General features: G+C 41.2%; 1 protein-coding gene across 4 annotated transcripts in view; it reads right to left on the bottom strand.

Annotated features, from left to right (window-relative positions):
- PIK3R3 (phosphoinositide-3-kinase regulatory subunit 3) overlaps window positions 1-18,606 on the bottom strand; it is a 59,099-nt gene continuing 40,493 nt past the window's right edge. For all 4 annotated transcript variants that reach the window (XM_090146619.1, XM_031601700.2, XM_090146620.1 and 1 more), the window contains 9 exons: window positions 9,875-9,986; window positions 7,604-7,702; window positions 5,994-6,174; window positions 5,158-5,283; window positions 4,249-4,391; window positions 3,404-3,580; window positions 2,985-3,059; window positions 2,439-2,609; window positions 1-1,011 (listed from right to left, as the gene is read on the bottom strand). In XM_090146619.1, coding sequence (XP_090002745.1) covers window positions 810-1,011; window positions 2,439-2,609; window positions 2,985-3,059; window positions 3,404-3,580; window positions 4,249-4,391; window positions 5,158-5,283; window positions 5,994-6,174; window positions 7,604-7,702; window positions 9,875-9,986 — 1,286 coding nt within the window. In that variant the 3' untranslated portion in view covers window positions 1-809. The remainder of the gene's footprint in view (window positions 1,012-2,438; window positions 2,610-2,984; window positions 3,060-3,403; window positions 3,581-4,248; window positions 4,392-5,157; window positions 5,284-5,993; window positions 6,175-7,603; window positions 7,703-9,874; window positions 9,987-18,606) is intronic.

Raw genomic sequence — 18,606 nt, forward strand, 5'->3', positions numbered from 1 at the left:
TTTTAGCTTTTCCTTTTATTTGTTTCAAGTTTTGGTGTAGAAATTATGTGCGGATGCTAACGCAACCTTCCCCGTAAGTGCTCAATCTAGCAACAAAGTTTTGGTGTGTTCAATTTGGTTATAAATGTTTCCTTTAAGTGAAGACCTGTAGTGCCATTGAAACCAAAACTTCATCACTGTTGGCAAAAAAATAAAGCAACTTTTCTTTACAAGCATTTTCCATTTAAATAAAAACCTGAAGCTTTCCCGTTATTCCTTTGGTCTTCTCTCACCAAATTCCATGCTACCTCAAGACAAGCCCTCTTCAGAAGTTCGTCTGAATCGCAGTGAAGCTGCTAAAATTAACAGAGAAGAATTGCTGTGGTAGAGTTTCCTCCCCAGTTTCTTGGGAGTTTAAGACTGAAAGACATTACTGATGCCTCAAACAGAGGCTTCAAATTGTCTCTACTAGAACAAGAGAAAACAAACTCCAATTAGAAGTTCCATTGAAGGTGCCTGGTCAAAAAATCATCTCCAGAAAACAATGTTTTGCTTCCAGTATTTTTGTATGGGTTTTGTTGGGGATCTCTATTCCCCTCATAAGGAAACAAAAGTATCAGTGTAAAAGCACAGCTGAGCTTTTAAGGTAGCACCAGGACACCTACACCCAAGTTGTCGTCTTGTTGCTGCTAGGCCTCTTTTTGATTCACATTCACAGAATCACTTCTTGTGCAAAACAAGCAGTCTAAGGAGAAAGAATGCCCTCCAAGTTCTAATAAAAATTGTAGAAAAGAATCCAAGATAGCCAACACTTTCCTCCTCCCCAAAATTTATCTGCAAAGAGAAGGGGGCATCTGTGCGTAGACAGGGTAGGCAAGCCTGACATTGAGGGAATCGTTGTGTTGAACAAGGGATGTCTGCTGGTAATGAAGAACCAAATCTTTAAGTGTGCTGTACAGATTATATGGTTCTGCAAACCCATAACCTCTTGGAGTGCTGTAGATCACACAGTGTTTCACTTCTCCATCAGCTCTGCAAGGAAAGAAAACAGGAGAGCTTGACATCAAAGAACAAACCCAAAGTGACAGTCTATTAACAATTAACTAATGCAGCAACACTGCCAGTCACTAAATTACATAATGGAGGACTCAGTAGATGCAAGCAGAGGAGATTAATAGTCTGCAAAGAAACAGTGCTTTAGGGCGTGTGATTAAATACTCTTGCATAATGATCAACCTAAGAAGCTTCTTCTGTCCCAGCAGCACGATTCCCTCCTGCATTGTTCCCCAAACATTTCTTGGAAAAAAAAAGTCAAGAGTTTAACAAGGAAGACAAGCACCTGAAATAAGCAAACACAAACTCAGCTTTTTTGGAAACCTTTCCGTTAAGTAAGTGCACAAGCCAAAACCCACATGTTCTTAGGACCTACAGAATATTTCATGAAACACAGCTCTAATTTTCAGCGTGCATTTTCTAATGTTGAGCATGGCACAGGTTCAAGTCGGTTCATTATCTGAAGTCATAGCTACAAAGTCCCTAACTTGGCAATGCACTTACTGGAACACAGTATTTCCAAGGCTGCTAGAATAACTCATCTGCCAAAAAGATCAAGTATTATGTAATCCCTGTACTGAAGCCTTTTACAATCCAAGTCACATGTAGGAACAGGTTATGTTAAGCCATTCCTTCGCTATAGTGCAGTATGATACCAACCAAGTGAAAGTATCTGATGTCACTTCATTGACTGTGACAAACGGGTATCTTGAACACAGCAGATACTACAGTCTTCAGTTACCTTGAGGTGATATACCTTCACATATTCATTTCCCAGACTTGCTTTCAGATGCAATTAACCTCATGTGAAATAAATCAGTGAAAGCCATTTTGCACTCGAGAACAGGCTTGAAGGATTTTTAGATAATGGAATCAGAGTTTTTCTGACCTCCATTACACCAGCATAAAACAAAGTGAAACACAAGAAATCAATGCAAGGCTGTGTGAATGTCAAAAATTACTGCTCACAAATTATGCCTCCTCTGAAGCATCACTGTTATCTTAAGCACAGAAGAGAAAGCACCTCAAATTTGGCATGTCTAACAATGAGAACAGAAGATGTTGCAGCTTTACAATCTCATTTTGATTCTTCTCATGTATTCCTTGGCAGGAAAGAATATTGGAGAATTTGGCCTTGATTTGCTTATGACTGTACAGCTTCAAGCTGGGATACTTCAGAATTTTTTACTGGTAATTGTGTGACTGAAGAGACTGCTTGGACTACAGTTACTGCACTTTGAAAACAGATTTCTGCAACAAAGCTTTTACCATGCTAGACTGCCTACAAACAGGCAACGCATTTCAATAGTAGGTGTAGGATATGCCTAGCTTTTGTTCTCTTGAATAAAGAACTGTTGTAGAGATTCACAAGTTGAACAGTTATAACAAAAAGAAAATACACTTACACCACAGAACAAGCATAACATCCTTTCTTGCTACTCTCTCGAATTAAAAATGCTCCATCAGGTTTCCCACAGAGCAAGTCTTCTGCTTGGATGCGGTTGAGATCCCCAACAAACCAAGTTTTCTCATCGTGATGTGGCAGGTTTTCCTCTTCTTCATTCACAAAATACGTGCTGAGAGAGAGTAAGTTTGTTAACTGAGCCAGCACTTAGTGAAGAGTTAAAAAAAAAGCTCAAGTGATTTTTGCAGAAATATAAAAAAAAAAGCTCACAGAAATAGGGAGATCAGATTCTTAACAGTCATTTGGTATCTGCTGACAGCCCTTGATATTACAAGTTTCAACTCAGTACTTAATTGTTCCAATTCAGATGTAATCCTAAACGTTTCAGCAGACTTGCTGCCTCAAGTGACGTGCAGCTCCCTACCGAATTCCTTCCTTTGTTTGCACTCCTCTACTTAGAAATTGGTGCTTTGTATTACCACCCTCCACAAAAGGCATTGTTTATCAATGGAACACTTCTCAGTAAATCCTTACGCATGACACTTACTCATCAATATTTTCATTTTTGATCCCCAGCCAGTCGTTTATTCGCTTCTGCCTCACCCCTTTGTGATTGAGCCATCTGCCAGAAGAAGAGGACATCAGTATGTTACTTCAGAGTATGCATGGGAGTTTTCACACTGAGGAAGCTTAAGTTCAGACACAAAATCCCACAAATAAACACTTTATAGCCTCGCTTGCTCTCCATTAGCAAAAGACACAGAAGGACCACAGATTTCATAAGCATGCTTCCACTTCCTTGCATAATCTTCTGCAATGCCCTCTTTTCTGGTACAGTAAAGTACCTTAGCACTCATGGAACTTTAGTTAAGAAAAGAAAATATAATTCACATTACTCTGATGAAAACAATCATTAATCAGGTTCACCAGAGACATTGCTTTGAGGAACAGGTCAGCCTTACTTACACAAGATACTGATCTCTGATTTTGCGGAGCTGAATTAGGTCAGGCTTGATACTATTCATTTTCTTATCAGTCTCCCTGTTGTCCAGAGCTTGTTTCTTCAAATCTTGTTCCAGACGCATTTTACTGTCATGGATCTCACCCAGGCGTGATTTTAATTTTTCATAGTTCATCATTATCCTACAAACAAGTGTAGTATTTGAGAGGTAAGGTCAACCCAGTCAGAATGAAGCACCATGGCACAATAAAATTGTTACGGGTAAGCGTTTTCAGCTCCTCTACCATGATTCATTAAGCACTGTGTCAAGTTAGGCACTGTACTTGGCATTCCTTCAAAGGTGCACACACACTTTTTTCTAGTAACTTTACAGAAAAGCAAATTCAAATGAGGCCCTTCTTTTTGATGATCAATATCTGCTACTAAGTAGTAGCAATTAAATATAAATCTCCTTTGAATGTGACCAAAACTGATTATGAACTATGAGATTTATTGGAGCTACGTCCATTTCCGCTGCACAGTTTACTTGTAAAGATTTTTCTGAATTATACTCTAAGCAAGTTCAAATGGAATTGGGTAAGCAAATGAAATTATTTCCTGGTCCTCATCCCTGTATCTTCATTTACGTGAAGTCAGAGACAGAATAATCTGCAAATCTCTCATCTCTTCTGTCTGCAATGCAATTTCCAATAGAAGAGGGCTTTACTGAAGGTTCAGATACTTTGGGAAAAGGTCTCAGTGAAAATACTTAGTTTACAAAGTGCTTTACATAATGCAATATAGGGCTTCACAGGAGTGCCAGCGTGGATGCTAGTTCTTCCTCAGAAAGAAACATGACTTGAGAGCCTACCGTTCAATTTCCTTCTCATTTCCCTCTCTGCGAAATCGCTCAATGTATTCTTTGCTGTATCGCTCTTGTGAGTGGCACTGTTCCTCAAATATCTTAATAGTTTCATTAAACGCTTCAATTGCAGTCCTCTTCATCTGGATTTCCTATGTGAGCAAAGAGTCCTTGATCATTTTTTCATAATGGAGACAACGCATGACTCTATTATGTTCCCTGAACTGAATGAAAGGACGAACTACTCTCTCCCCCAAGTCAAAATGCAATTCTCAGGTTTAAGTTTAGACAAACGTTTGAGTAGTGTCACGGAAGTACAGGGAAGCCTTACTCCCTGCAAGTCTAGCTCTCTCCCTCAGATGATGGTCTCTATTAGGCTGTAAACCCCTCAGAAATATTTTAGTCATATTTTCCATCTTAGCATGCAGTAAGACTGCCAGCAAACCTCCTACCCCTGTACAAACTATTTTACATTACAAGAATCAGTCCAAATTCTGCATTCACACTTCCTTAATGCATAATATCTAAAATCTTATTTGAACTTGACTTCATACAGAACTTGGACAAACCCCTCTACAATTCTCACTGCTGGATACAGCATCTGGAAATACTCAACAGCAAAGGAAGAAGTCTCCAGCACGAAGGTGATGGCCGTTGCTCTACCTTATACTGGGAAGTTCAGCTCCTATTCCTTCCTTGCCCCACACCATAGCTCTATGACCATCAGCCATAAGTAATATTCATTGCATTTCCATTAAGCTTGAAACCACTTTGCTCTATTTCACAATTTATAAAGGTTTTTTTCCCTGTATTTTCTGACCTTGGGTTGACTTTGCTAGCCACAGCAGGTTAAAACCATTTTCTTTGCTCCTTATGTAACTGGAAAGAGTCTCTATAGATAGCTGAAGCGGAACCAACCTGTGATGTTCTGGTATATTCTTCATACAATTTGTCATACTCTTTACTCTTTTCCTGGAACTGAGCGTGGTATTCTTGAAGCTTTTTACCTACTGCATCTATATTATCTTCTTTCACCAACTGATCCTGTACATACGAAAATCTATTTAGACTTCAAACAAAGCAGTCTTTTCCTCATAAGTATTCATTTGTCACTTGTACACATTTGCATTGTTTTGCTACCGCAGCATTTTTATAATCAGATTTCCACAAAACACACAAACTCCCCATCTAAATCCCTTCCTCCACACAGCAAATTCCACAGTCTACAGACAGTGAGAACTGGAATTATGGGCGTTTCCAAATGCAGTTCTTTCCCCTTAAAACAGGGCAGCGTCTCAGGCTACTGAATAAAACATTAAAACATTTTTGAAAAATCTACATAGCTATGCACAGAGCACGCAGCCGCATGGCTCATATGTGCTTCAAGATCAACACTATCTAGAACAATATTGTTTGGATCCACCTGGGCTTAAGGGGAAAAATAAAATGCTTCTCAGAGACTCAAATATGCTACATGCTAGGGTTTCACTTCTCTGCTGGACTGCTTAGATGGAGACTGGAAGCTTGATAGAAGCAGCAGCTTAAGTGGCTAGACAATTTGAAAGACCCATTACAATGAGCAAAGTGAGGTCAAATGTGAAAACTCATTTTTGCAAGCTTCCAAGAAAAGAATCTTGTATGAAACAAACCAAAAAAAAAGTCAGGCTTCATGTACAGAAAATGGAATTATATACAAGTTCCACTCTTTTTTCTTGTCTGTGCTAATGGATACTGGGGTTCAGTGAAAACCTTACCTGCTGGTATCGGGACACTGGATACATCAGCTTCACATCAAGCTTCGGGTTATATTGAGCAAGAGACTCATTGCGGTAGTGGTTAATCAGTTCCACAACTGAATTAAATGTCAGTGGGTCAGAAAAGCCGTATTTTCCATCCCGATGATAGATCTTTATCAGTTTATTGTTGCCACCCTTCCTGTAAAGCAGTACAGTCATTCAGAAGTTTTACTGCATACCTCTTATCCTTCTCAACACTGGGGCTGCTAACAAAGACACCAGTGAAGTTCCTGGGTAAGTCTTTGAAGTCAAACAGATTAACACACACCTTTATAATGGTTCTTTATATACTAGCAGATATTCGGTAGTTTAAGAGTCAATAGACACAGAGTTATCATCGACTATTATTTGAATAGGAGCAAAGACCAAAGTAATTATCTTATTGTGTGTTCATTCTGGAGTCACCTTAAGACATAACTCAGCCAAAAGTTTTGTAAAGGAAAAGACGGATGCCAAAAGACTGAGTAAAAGTGCCATACTGAACCCAAACCAAACTTTCCTGCAGCTTGGACTCACTAATAACATACAACTGCATATAGAGTCATACAGCAATTAACAAGTCTCCTGAGTTACAGATGCTAACACAGGATACATGAACCTAAATAAAATCTCCCAAGGATTACAACATGGTTGTAAGTTTAGGGCTTTATATTATCCAGACTTATACATTCCAGCAGTTTCTTCCTTTTTTTTCTTTCTTTCTTTTTTTTTTTTTTTAAACTAGCAGACTGCTTAGACAATATTCTGTGCATCCTGCACTCTCCATTTTGGTTTCTAAAGACACATGCATTCAGGAAAATAACTAACTCATGCCAGACCTTAGCACAAAAGTCTTGAATGTCAAAGCAGAAGTCAAAGCAGAATTTAAATGACACTCTTGGGGTCAAACCTTCCATAATACAACTGAATTTCAAAGCAAGAACAAATATCTGCCACATCACAGAAACTCCCAAAGGTGTGCTGCAGCAGCAGTGGTGTAGGCATCTCGCCCATTTGCCTTAACAACCAGTCTTGAGAGCCTGGCAGAGTCAAGTGGCCAGACAGGCTGGGCAAGGACAGGCTGGGCAAGGCCCCAGCAATTGTTACGTGAGGTCTGCCACCTAACTGCAGAAGAAATTTTAATGAAGAAAGGAACATGGCTCTAGTTCAATATTTCCTAAACTTTAGATCAGAAAGCACAAGACACTCCTTCTACAAATACACTGTGTTCAGTCCTCCAGAGCTGCATGCTGATGAGATATTCAACACACTCCCATTAATTAAAGTCCTAGTTTATAAATACCTTTTCCTTTAGGAGTTCTGAAACTATGAAGCCCTACTGAGTGTCAATCTTTCCTGAGTCCTATCTCATTTACAAAGAGATATTTACAGTACTGCTTAGTGAGGGACAGGATCCAATGCACAGAACAGACTATCTGGTTATTCACATGCTCATTCTGTGATCTGCAGCATCTCAGGAACATCTCTCAACTTGATCCATGTCAGCGTTACACAGCCACTGCTGCCACTGGAATCACAACTAGCTATTTGGGGTCTTACTGTGTGGGATACAACTACTCAGCGCGTACCGTAATGTCAGAGTGTAGTCTCCCTGCATCTTGGTCGATGCATCACGCACCAGGAATGTTCCATCTGGCATGTCTCGTAATTTGTCATTTACTTCTTCCCTAGAGAATGGAAAGGAAGGTAAAATTAGAAGCGTTAAGGACATGACCATCATTGCCACTGGGGGCCAGTAACATCAGTACGCACGAGGAGTTCAGTCTTCAAAGTATCAGGCAATCTTTCTTCACATTTAGGTCTTCTAATTCTTCTAAAAGAAGTTTGAACTTGTGTAGTTATAAGAAAAAATAGCAGCAGCAGTGAAGTGCTGCTTAGGAAGGAGTCTGTTTTTAAGCAACAGTAGCAGCTGTGTCTCAGAGTTCACAACCTTTCACTGTAATCTGCTCAGGTCTTAAAATCCACACTGGAAACAGGTGCCCTTTGAGAAGGCAGACCTGACCTCTTAAGAAATGGGCTCTACCATCATCTCTCAAAGGTGCCCAGAGTTTAGCACAGTTCTTGTCTCAAGAGACTCATTATTGGCTTAACTCTGATCTTATTTACAGTAGTTTTAAACCACTACAACCTTGCTAGCTTTCATGCAACTTTTACTTTTTTACAACTGAAGCAAAAGGAATACTCAGTCCAGATGCTTTCAGTTAAAGAGTTAAGGTTCCAGACAGGCTTGAGCATTTCACCCAGCCTGCATATCTCACAGTGTAACAGCTCCCTTACAGGTTCTTTTTAATATACTTTTTAATACAATCATTTGGAAACTCAAGTTTATCAGGTAGCCTCAACATTATCTAAGTGGAGTAGAAACTCTATTTGAATTTGAAAAAGAAAAATCAACAGTGGCTTTTTTGTTCAAATAATAAAGAACAAAAGCATTCTTACCAAAATGCCTTAGTTTTGATTTGGCCTCCTGCAGAAAACCATTCTGTTAGTAAGGCTGATTCCTACTAACTATCACGTGCGTGATCAACCTACTTCACTCAGATTGAGCCTAATTAACTCAAAAGGCTTTTTCCTTTCGGAAAAGATAGATACGATCTGAGAGCTTGGGCTTCTGCCTGCAAGATGCATCCAGGAGCTCATGACAAAATTTTCAATGCAGTTCCTGACTGAAGAACATGGTTCCTGACCTGGCAGCCCAATGCAGTCTGTACCTGATGGCTTGCCAAGTTAAGGCCATTAACAATACCAGCTTTATGTGTGTGTGTATCACATTTTAATCCAATAGTCACTGCAATGTGATTTGTACTACCTTAGCTCCCACCATCACGTGCACTGGTAAACAGGGAACAAATCCACAGTCAATAAACTACCAGTATTGAGCTGTTTTAAACAAACCCTGCCTGGTGGGTCGCGTGATCAGGTATCGCCACTCTGCTTTGATTTAGTATTAACAGAAAAATATCACTGCTTAGGCCCTTCAAAAACAAGATCCATGCAGGTTTGCTTTGTAGAGATAAGAGAGGTACAATAAAGATATGAAAACTTTATTTCCCCTTTCAGAAGTTCAGTGAACGACTGCGGCAAATCTGCCATCCTTGCCTTTATCTGACAAAGCATTTCAAAGTATTATGTGCAGAAGTTGGAACACTTTCTGATCACACTCCCAGCACAATCATGTCTCCCCTTGCAGCTCCAAGCTCGAGGTTTTTCAGAAGCACCTTAAGGCAGAAAGAGATGACTTAATCCTTTCAATTTTTTATGCAGTTAACTACAGGAATGCCCAAACCAAAACGGTTTCTTTAGGAGGTAGAAGTTAATTTATTTGGTATGTGCCTGTATCATTGACTCCACATAACTGGGGATGGTTAGCACTTGGGAGAGCTATTTATATACCACCACTTAATAGAAATTAGTACACATGCAATTTTAACTAAATATTCAAGAAACCAAATATAAAAATGCAACAACTTTTCTTTTGAACAAGCCTCCGACTGAAAGTTTGCTGAACTGCATGCATCCCAGCACAGCATGCTTACAAAACCTTATTATTAGCTAGCGCACTCAGAAGCACTTTCTTCTTTTTACCCTTTTGTATATCTGTTTGTATATCTGGAGGAAGTTAAAAACCCAAAATAACTGTCAGCAGGACCGACACTATCTATACCAGAACAACAGTAACTTAAACACAAGCCTTGAATCCAGTTGAACACCAGCATTTAGGTGCTGCGCCAAGCATAATCCTGAAGCACTTCCATCCTGTAAAATGCTGTCTGAAATAGTATTTTTTTCTCCTGAAGCCTAACAGGATCATTCTATTTTTAGTAAAAAATACTGCTTACCTTGAGATGTCCCCCCAGTACCACTCCGCTTCCTGCAGAGAGAAACTGGAATTGTCCTTTATTCCATTCGTATTCACTGGAGTCATTGGTTTGGAGGGCTTTGGAGGAAGAGCTGAAAATTAAGAACAGATTAAAGAGAGGTAAATAGGGGAAAGCAATCACTAGAATGTTCAGAAAAACGATGGTGAACATGATGATGAAAAAGTGAGAAGAAAATGCATCTTCAATTTGGAATTTTTAAAGAAATTTGAAGTCAACAGCTGTGCTGTGTTACTGTGTTTTCCAGTACCAAACCTGCTAGAGGAAGTAGGGGAAGAAGTAAGAGAAAGCAGGAGTTATTCTAAAGGCAGTCTGGCTCAGGTGAGAGTACAAATGCTATTACTGCCTAAACCTCCAAAAACAAGTTACAAAGGTGCATTGTGTCTGAAAGCTGCAGTCTGCAAGACATTGTGCACAGCTATGGAAAAGCTGTAGTTGCTAAGGCATCACAAATCCTTATGGCAACCCACGAGAGCAAACAGGTGAGTGTTCCTTCAGAGGGAAATATGAGATGCTAGCAAGAGCTGGGCAGCAGCACATCCATCACGGGCCCTAGGTTCATGTTCTCCACTAGGAACAAAAGCTGCGACTCTCTGAATAGACAGTTATGGGAAAAGGGACATCAGCTCATTACCAGTGTCAGCTCTGCTTCATATAGCTGAGACATTTACCATAAGAAAAGGGCTGCTACAAATCCCCCCAAAGAGAGGCACGTATATAGGCCCAGTGCAAGACTGCCTGGAATGCCCCATTCTGAGTTCAGCACAAAGTGGCTTTTACTTCTGTGCTCAAAATACGTTGTGCAGCATAACGGCATACAAATCCACCGATGCTCTGTCAGGTCACTTCTTGCAGTTAAGCAAACAACCTCTTCATGATCCTGAATGTTAAATTCTCCATCAGTCAGCAGCCACAGGCATGGTAATAGATTGGTAGAGATGTGTCTGCGTAATGCAGAAACGTGTTACACTTATTTTCTTTGTAAAAGATGTCTCGAGTGCTCTCCCCTGCTTTGCAGAGACTGAGGTTCTCCTCACAACACCACCACCGAACCGAAGCATTTTTCAGGCATTTCATGAGACTACAGGAGTGTTTTACAGAAACATCTGAATTCAGAGCAAGAAGGCAGCTACACACATAGGTCTGCCAGCACATTTTCAAGTCAGACCCTGAACATCTGTGCTCCCGGCTCTGTGCTCTCACCATCAGATTACACAAGCATCAGAGAGCAGGGCCGATGTGCACTGACAATAGCCAGCTTTCAGATGCCCACAAGCCTGGTGCACAAGCAGAAATACAAATAAAACAAGTAGAAAGGAGAGTTTGATCTCTAGCTCCAGTGCAGAGTGGCTTAACGCTGAGAGGTGTGCTACTTGGCACCAGCCATCTGCTCACCTCCGAGCCACACCTCCCACATTAAAGAAGAGAAAACACCGTTTCAACTGCAGTTCCAAATACCATTTCATCTTGAATATCCAACACAGTAAGTTCAGTGTTCTCAGACAAACCAGCAGATACTTTAATCGAGCCAATCTAAACTAAACCTGAACCTTGACCCAGACGTTTGCACCCTGGGGTTGCTGACCAAACACCTGATTCAGATAGCAGCATTCATGCTGCGGTATTGGGCATTACAGCCAAGCATACAGGTTCTTTTTATGGGGTGAGCTGGGAACTTTCAGGTGTGTGCCTATCTAGCGAGGCAATAACAGGGTTTGTTATAACAGGAAGGTGAAAACCTTCGGAATCAGTGAAGTAGCTTCCTGGTTAGGAGGCTTCATTTACTCCCAGCTCAACTACCACAGTTGTTTTGTTTGTACAGCACCTAAGCACTTCTATAAAGTACCATTGAGAGTAAGACAGAGCTCTAGCCCTGCTTTGCTTGAAGTCCTGAGCCTGTGCAAGCAACTTCATTAGCGGAGCCCAGTGTTAGCCCATCTTCTTCATTCAAAGCTCACAAATCAAAAATGAGCTTCATGTTGCTCTTCCTCCCCTTTGGGCTTTGCTACTCCACGTACTCTAAGCAAGCAACAAGACAGAAGCAGTGGCTCTGAGTCTCATTAGTATCTGCACATGGCAATAAATCTGAGCTCAAAAACCTGTTTTGTATTTATTCCAGAATCTTTTGTAGATTCTGAATCATCAGCAAGTTCATGAAAATTAATGTGAAAAATGCACGACAGCGTGGAGAATTCTTAACAAATGGTATCAGAACCAGCAATGATTTCACGGGGTCTTGCAAATTAAAGCCCGGACCCCAAACTTCAAGGCATCCTACAGTGTAAGAACCTGTTCTATGCTGGTAATAGGGGCTTTCCAGAAGAGGCTTTCAAGTATTCTCCAGAGTACTTGAAAACTTCTCTAGCCCTTCTTGTAAGATTAAACCTTGCTCCCTTATATACTGTGGAATAATTTAACAGTTTTGTCAGGCCTCACTCCAAAGCACCGAGCACAGAAAAGCAAACTAACAAAGCCCAGAAAGGTAAGGAACAAGTGTTTGCATACAGACACAGAGCTCCAGACATTAAACCAAGAGCCCTCACTACAGGTGGGGCCTTTCCTCTTTTTCCTTAATAGGTGGTAGCAGTTGTCGCTATCAGGGCTGAGCGCTGAACTTTATTCTGTGTGAGGAAATTGGAAGGAAATTCTCCTAGGGAGAAGAATAAGGCTTGGACCAGTTCCTGTAAAACCTGACTCATGGAAGCCAGTCTCCTTCTCACAATAGACTTTTAAAAATGCTCTTTAATAGCTTGCACATTTTAAAAATAAAAAGAAGTATTCGCAAGGGCGGATACTTTGTTTCCAAAGAGCTATGGATCCAATTCTTTACTCTGAGCTCTTTGAATAGTAATAGATTTCTCCCTGTCCTGGCCACAGACACAGGCCCTTGCCAACAAGCTAATATGCCCATCTATTTCAGTGGTTTCTGCCTCCATCTCAGCCTGATATGACTGTGGGCTGTATGAACAGATAACTGAGGAGGGAAGGCAGTTTAAACTCTGCATCCCAGAACTTGTGATGACAAGAGGAGAATTTGGCAGTGCGACAAGGCTGCTGTAGCAGGGCAGCACCCAGGCACTGGTGCAATGGGTCATCATGAGAGGCAGCCTAGCATAGTGTTTACTGGTACCTACACAGTCCTAATAACCATGCTAGGAGAGATCACGTCATATTCCTGTGAGAAATGATGAAGAGCCTTAAAGACTCTACACATTTTGATTTAAATTTAAAAAATGCAGTTTGATGTACTTTGCTTGATGAACATTAGAGTGTTAAAATCTTGCAGCAAAGAAGAGTCAGGCTGTCCTGAAGTCAACACAAATGCCTCTGAGAGCAGCTGTGTTTCTTTCCATGTCGTTGGGTCCAATTCTGATCTAGTCCCAGACACAATCTCGATGCATCTCACAACAATCTCTGATTAGATCCATCCTGATGGTTCTCTTTCCTCCTTTCTCTTGGGAGAGAAAGAACATTGACCAGAAGTGATTAACAGCACAATGGATCTATTTGTTCTAATAAAGAACTTATTGTGAGCACCAGATAAAGAAACATCACGCCAGTACCCACATCTCTAGGACAGCTTTACCACGTGGACCTTTCCAAAACCCAAAGGGAAGAGCCAACTGGGACACCTGCTCCTGGGTGCTCCCAAGGGCTGGCGTGCAGCCACGGCAGGAGACGGGGCCCCTCGTGTGGGAGCCAGCACCTTTGCTTTTTGTTTCCTTAGCATCCCTAGCCCCCCTCCCCAGCTTCCCCAAGCAACCTCGCTTGAGCTAAATCCCAATCTCAGATCAGTGTTACTTAGAAGGGAGAAATAAAGAGCTGACGGCTGGATGGAGACAGCGGAGTGGCCAATGCCGGCGGGGCCCGGGATCGGATGTTGCTGACGTCAGGCCCAGATGGCTGCCATGCCCTCTCCTCAGGTAGCTTCAGCCAAGCCGCTCTGCAGCACCGAGATGCAGCTCCTCAGAGAGACAAGCTATCGATTGGCCTGTGCCAAGGGAATGTTTTTCATGCTTTCTTGACTGCGTGGAATTGCTTTTCTTTTCAAAAGGCTGCTCGAGATTTAACAGACACGACTCCCTGAAATTCAGCTCACCTCCAACACCGAGGCAAGAAAGAATGCTGGCAAGGGTCTGAGGATTAGCGCCCGCGTATATTTTTATTTTTAAATGAGGACTCTTGTAGAAAACAATGGGCTATACTAATCCCAAATTTAACCTCAGTAAAGCACACTGGGACTTCTGTGAGATACATACTTTCCCCAGTTGGCTTTTAATCAAAATTTTCACAGGTTTACGTGATTTAAGAGCCAGTGAGCCCTACATGTGAGAGTTTTCAATGGCAGTGATTCAGGAGGAATGAAAAAGAAGAATGCCTTGGGTCTCCAAGAGCTACATCCCAAATAGCACCCAGTCAGGCAGTATTTGTGTACAAGATGAACCTGCCAGTTAATAAAGCCCTCCGATGCAGTTCTAAGGCAGATGCCACTCAGCCTAAGAATGCCTCCAGAATGCAACTCTTCTAGAATTTTCCAAGGGCTGAAGGTCAGATAACTAAAAACAAAACAAGTTCAAGTGTGGGATTAACTCTATCTTACTGTTACAAATAATTACAACTACCAAACACTCTGATAAAGTCAATTTTAAATCACTCAGCTCTTCCATGAGTTTGTTTAGTAAACTTCTTTCTGAAGTGTTCAATCTCCTCTCCCTACACATTCTGACAAGTAGACAGCAGATCAGAAGATTTCTGAAGACAGTCACTCAGATTCAGGAAGGCTGACATACAGTAAGTACCCTATAGACTGTAATATAGAGCTCCAGAAAGTATCATTACTATGGAAACATGCAAGTAGTCCACGGTTAGAGCAGCTAACACTTTAATGATACAGTCCTCAAGGACAAAGATTTTTCTCTTTGGAGGTATAGATGAGGACTTGGAATGAAACAAAAGCTAAAACTTCCCAATCTTGAACTGTTCTCTTTAGTTTTACTCAATTTCTCAACATCTTTTCTCAATTTCTCAGACACTTTTAAGGCAAATACTCAAAATCTTTCATTCCCTCAATAGCCCTGTACCTGTCACGACTGCACAAGGTCCCCTCAGGGCAGTCACAACTTCAGAAAAAAGCATATGCTGAACAAAGGTGCACTTGGTTTTGGTGGAAGAGTGTACCCAGTGCGAGCAAGAGCAGTGATGCGCTGCACTTCTGCTGAGATTTGCAGCTGGCAAAGAGGAGGACTGAGTGCACCTGCTGACAGCGGCTCAGCCTGCACTGCTGACAGGTATGTTACCTTGGCAGCTGCCCATCCTCCTGTGTCAGTTCTCCTGCCAAGACCCCTTTCTCTGAGCCCCTTCTCAGTCCCTTCTCAGCTGCCCTTCCCCAAAAGGCAACTAACGTGCACTGGAAATTCCGCAGGGACACAGAAGGAAGCTACTTGATCACATTACTGCTGGCCACAGAATCTCATACATGCTCACATTTTTGCTCTACTCCCTTAAAAACAGGCAAGACGCCAAAGGCTAAAACATATTCAGAGAACTGAAGTCTTTCAATATCTCATTACAGAAAACAGCAGACAAGTTGGCAGGAAGCCAGGCAGGTTTCCAACAAAAACACTCCTATTATAGCTTTGCTTGTGTTTCTATGAACTTTCATAAAAACCAACACCTTTAAGAAATATTTCAGTTTTGATTAATTGACTTCTTTGATAAAGATCTGTTTTGTTTGAAAACTTCCCAACCATCCAGTCTGCTCCCACACCTCCCAACCACAGTTCTTCTTCCTACAGTCAGCCAAATTTCTGGTGCACTCAGCTCTTCACGAACATCCACAGCTACTGCCCAGGTGAAAGGTTACTCAGTACTGGACACCTGCAGACAACAACACAGTGTGAAGGAAAGAAGTTGGCTCACATTCACAGCTCTCTTTGGGGCATGTGACAAGTACCCACTGCTGCTTCACAAGGCTTGTTGTCCCTTCACTGGCTGAGTTGGAAGAATTGGAAGATGTGCACTGTCAGACACATGACTTCAGGATCTTTTCCTGTATTGTAAAGTAATATGGTATTTCCTTTACATTTCACTCTTTGCATGAAATGGCAAAGCAAAAAAGGCCCAACTTCCAGTTTTCACTGCTTGATGAAAAATTGTTTACCTTTCAACCCAGCTCATAGTCACAGCTGCAAAGCTCCAGCAGTGCCAGTTTCCAACAGCATTGAGGTTGCTGCCCCAAAGTCAGCATAAGGAAGATGAAAAGGACAAGCTCTCTTTCATACAGCAAGGATAATAAGCACATTATCAACATCTAGATACCAAATCAATAATAACGCTTTAGAAGTTTTGCCATGCTTCATGTTTCAAGGATTGCTGCTACCTCACCGTCACATTTGACTCACCTCAGAAAGGAACAGTTTATCTGCTGACCAGTAAGGGTCTCTTTGGAGTTATTCTCTGGGGCAGACTCTTTGGTCACTACATAGGAGATAGATGTTGGATAAGAGTAAGGAAAGCACAATGACTTGCATAAGCACAGAGAGGTTCAGTAATAGAGAATGAAGTATCCTTCATTGTGGAAGATGGACAGTGAAGTCACCATGCAGTGCCACTACAGTCAGGAGACATACCAAAGCCAAAAGAAAAAAAAAAAGTAATTTTAAAAGAACGAAAAGCTTAAGGCTGCTATCCCCAGCTACTTCAAAGACTAACCATCTATCCAGATGGCAGGTACAAAGACAGAAACTGGTTCTCCTTGGAGAACAGAAATAATTTGGTGCTAGTGAGAACTTAAAATAATAATAATACAGCTGTAAATACATTTGACTCTTGCTGCTCCAAGCAGCATTTTTTTTCAGTTTACCACTAGTTTAGATCTTTGACAGCAGTATGTGAAAAGTTTCTCATACAGTACCTGTCCTTGCCATATGTCAAATATTTTCTATAGTTACTGAAGTAGATGTATTTCAACACTACCTAAATTGCTGACAGAGAGCCATTTTAATCTAGATCAGAAGATGCAAATCAAACCAAATCTGAAGTTAGAAAAGTATTCACACATCATTATTTCTAAGAACCTTGTTCCAGTAGGACACTGTATCAAAGCAGAAGTCCCAATCCATGCAGTCATGAGCAAGTTTTAAATTTGGGTTTTTTTTTTTGAGAGGGTGGATGAAAGGAAGGAAAGAATTCCTCCAAAAGCAAAGACAATCATTTTTCTTTCATGAGGAAGATACGGAAAGCAACTGTGAGTGGCAGCTAGCAGAAGAAAACAGGAGCTTTATGCTTTGAAAGAGAAATCCAACCTGAAGTACAAGAGTCCCACAATGATGCCAATGCAAAACTGAAGTTATTTTGCAGTGAAAGAACAAACAGATGAAGGGATTACAGATTGATGCTTTTGATTTCCCCAAACCCACACATTTTTGTGCTGAGAAACATGATGTTTTTTAATCCTTTCCTAAACAACCAGGTGTCAGTTTTAAGGATTATCTGACTTTAGAAGCAGTAACATATATATGAACTATCATTAAAATAACATTTTTCCAGATCATGAAAACTGGATGAATGTTGGAAGCAGCCACAGGTTGAAGCATTTGAAGTATTTTGTCTCCTCTTACAAAAAGATAGCTGGATGGAAGGTAGCCATCTCGAGTGTGTGGCTGAACTCAAAGCCAGAGAAGAACTGGGATTCTGTTCAGCCACAGGAAAGCTTCAGAGCACATTATGCTTTGGCATCAGGGCTCACCAGGCAGCTGGTGGACATCCAGCAAGGCAGCTGGGGGCCTGCTGGAAAAGGCACCACTTGCTCTTTGCTTTCTTTGAACTGCAAGAATTTTTCCTAAAACTCCCTGGGTGCAGCTACTTCTCTACAGAAGTGCACTAGAATCACTGAAAGTACAAGAATATATTCACTAAAGCACCGCAAAACCTTTGTCTTTTGAGTGGAGGACACAGCAAAGATGAAGGACAATTAAAACAATCTCTTCAGAGGAGGTAACATCCTTGCTCATTGAGCTGGGACTCATCACCAGCTCATATGCTGTAGTTTAGATTACGTGCAGAAAAGAGTTCTTGTTTACTTAGCTATTGTGCACACTGTCACAAGAAATGAGATAAAAAGCAGAAGAAAAAAGAAAACCTGACTCATTTCCATAGGGGCATTTAGTACGCAAGCAGAGTCTGCTCTTTAAGCTTTATTCACCAACCTACTTCACAAAAACAAGTTTCCAAAAAAAAAAACAAAAAAAAACAACCAGCTAGAATGCACCAATTGCTTCCACGGAGCCCAAGTTTTAGGGCAACCTGTTACTACAGTCTAACAGCCCTTTTGATGATAATAAAACCTAACCATTAAAATACATGAGGAAATGCTGATAAAAGTTTTCTTTATGCTGCTGTTTCTAGCGTTCTCCAGCTCTGCCCAAAAAAGTGACTCACTAAACAATCAGCATGAGATGATGTAAGGCACCCAACTGCTCTCAGTAACGGGTGCAGAGGTGTACGACCAGCTATGCCTCTCAGTTTTCCCAAGCTGTAGAGCAAAGATAAGCATGAATAGCTTCATTCTGGAGTAAGATATCACACAGGCAATGGCGAAGACAGAAGTCAACTCTGCTGCTTGGGAAAATGATATTCCCCAAAGGAAACTCCAAGAATCTTCTTCTTTTAAGCAGGTGAGTTAGTAGGAAACA

This window comes from Phasianus colchicus, chromosome 9 (genome assembly GCF_987193195.1).
Source record: "Phasianus colchicus chromosome 9, bPhaCol1.hap1.1, whole genome shotgun sequence".
NCBI lineage: Eukaryota > Metazoa > Chordata > Aves > Galliformes > Phasianidae > Phasianus > Phasianus colchicus.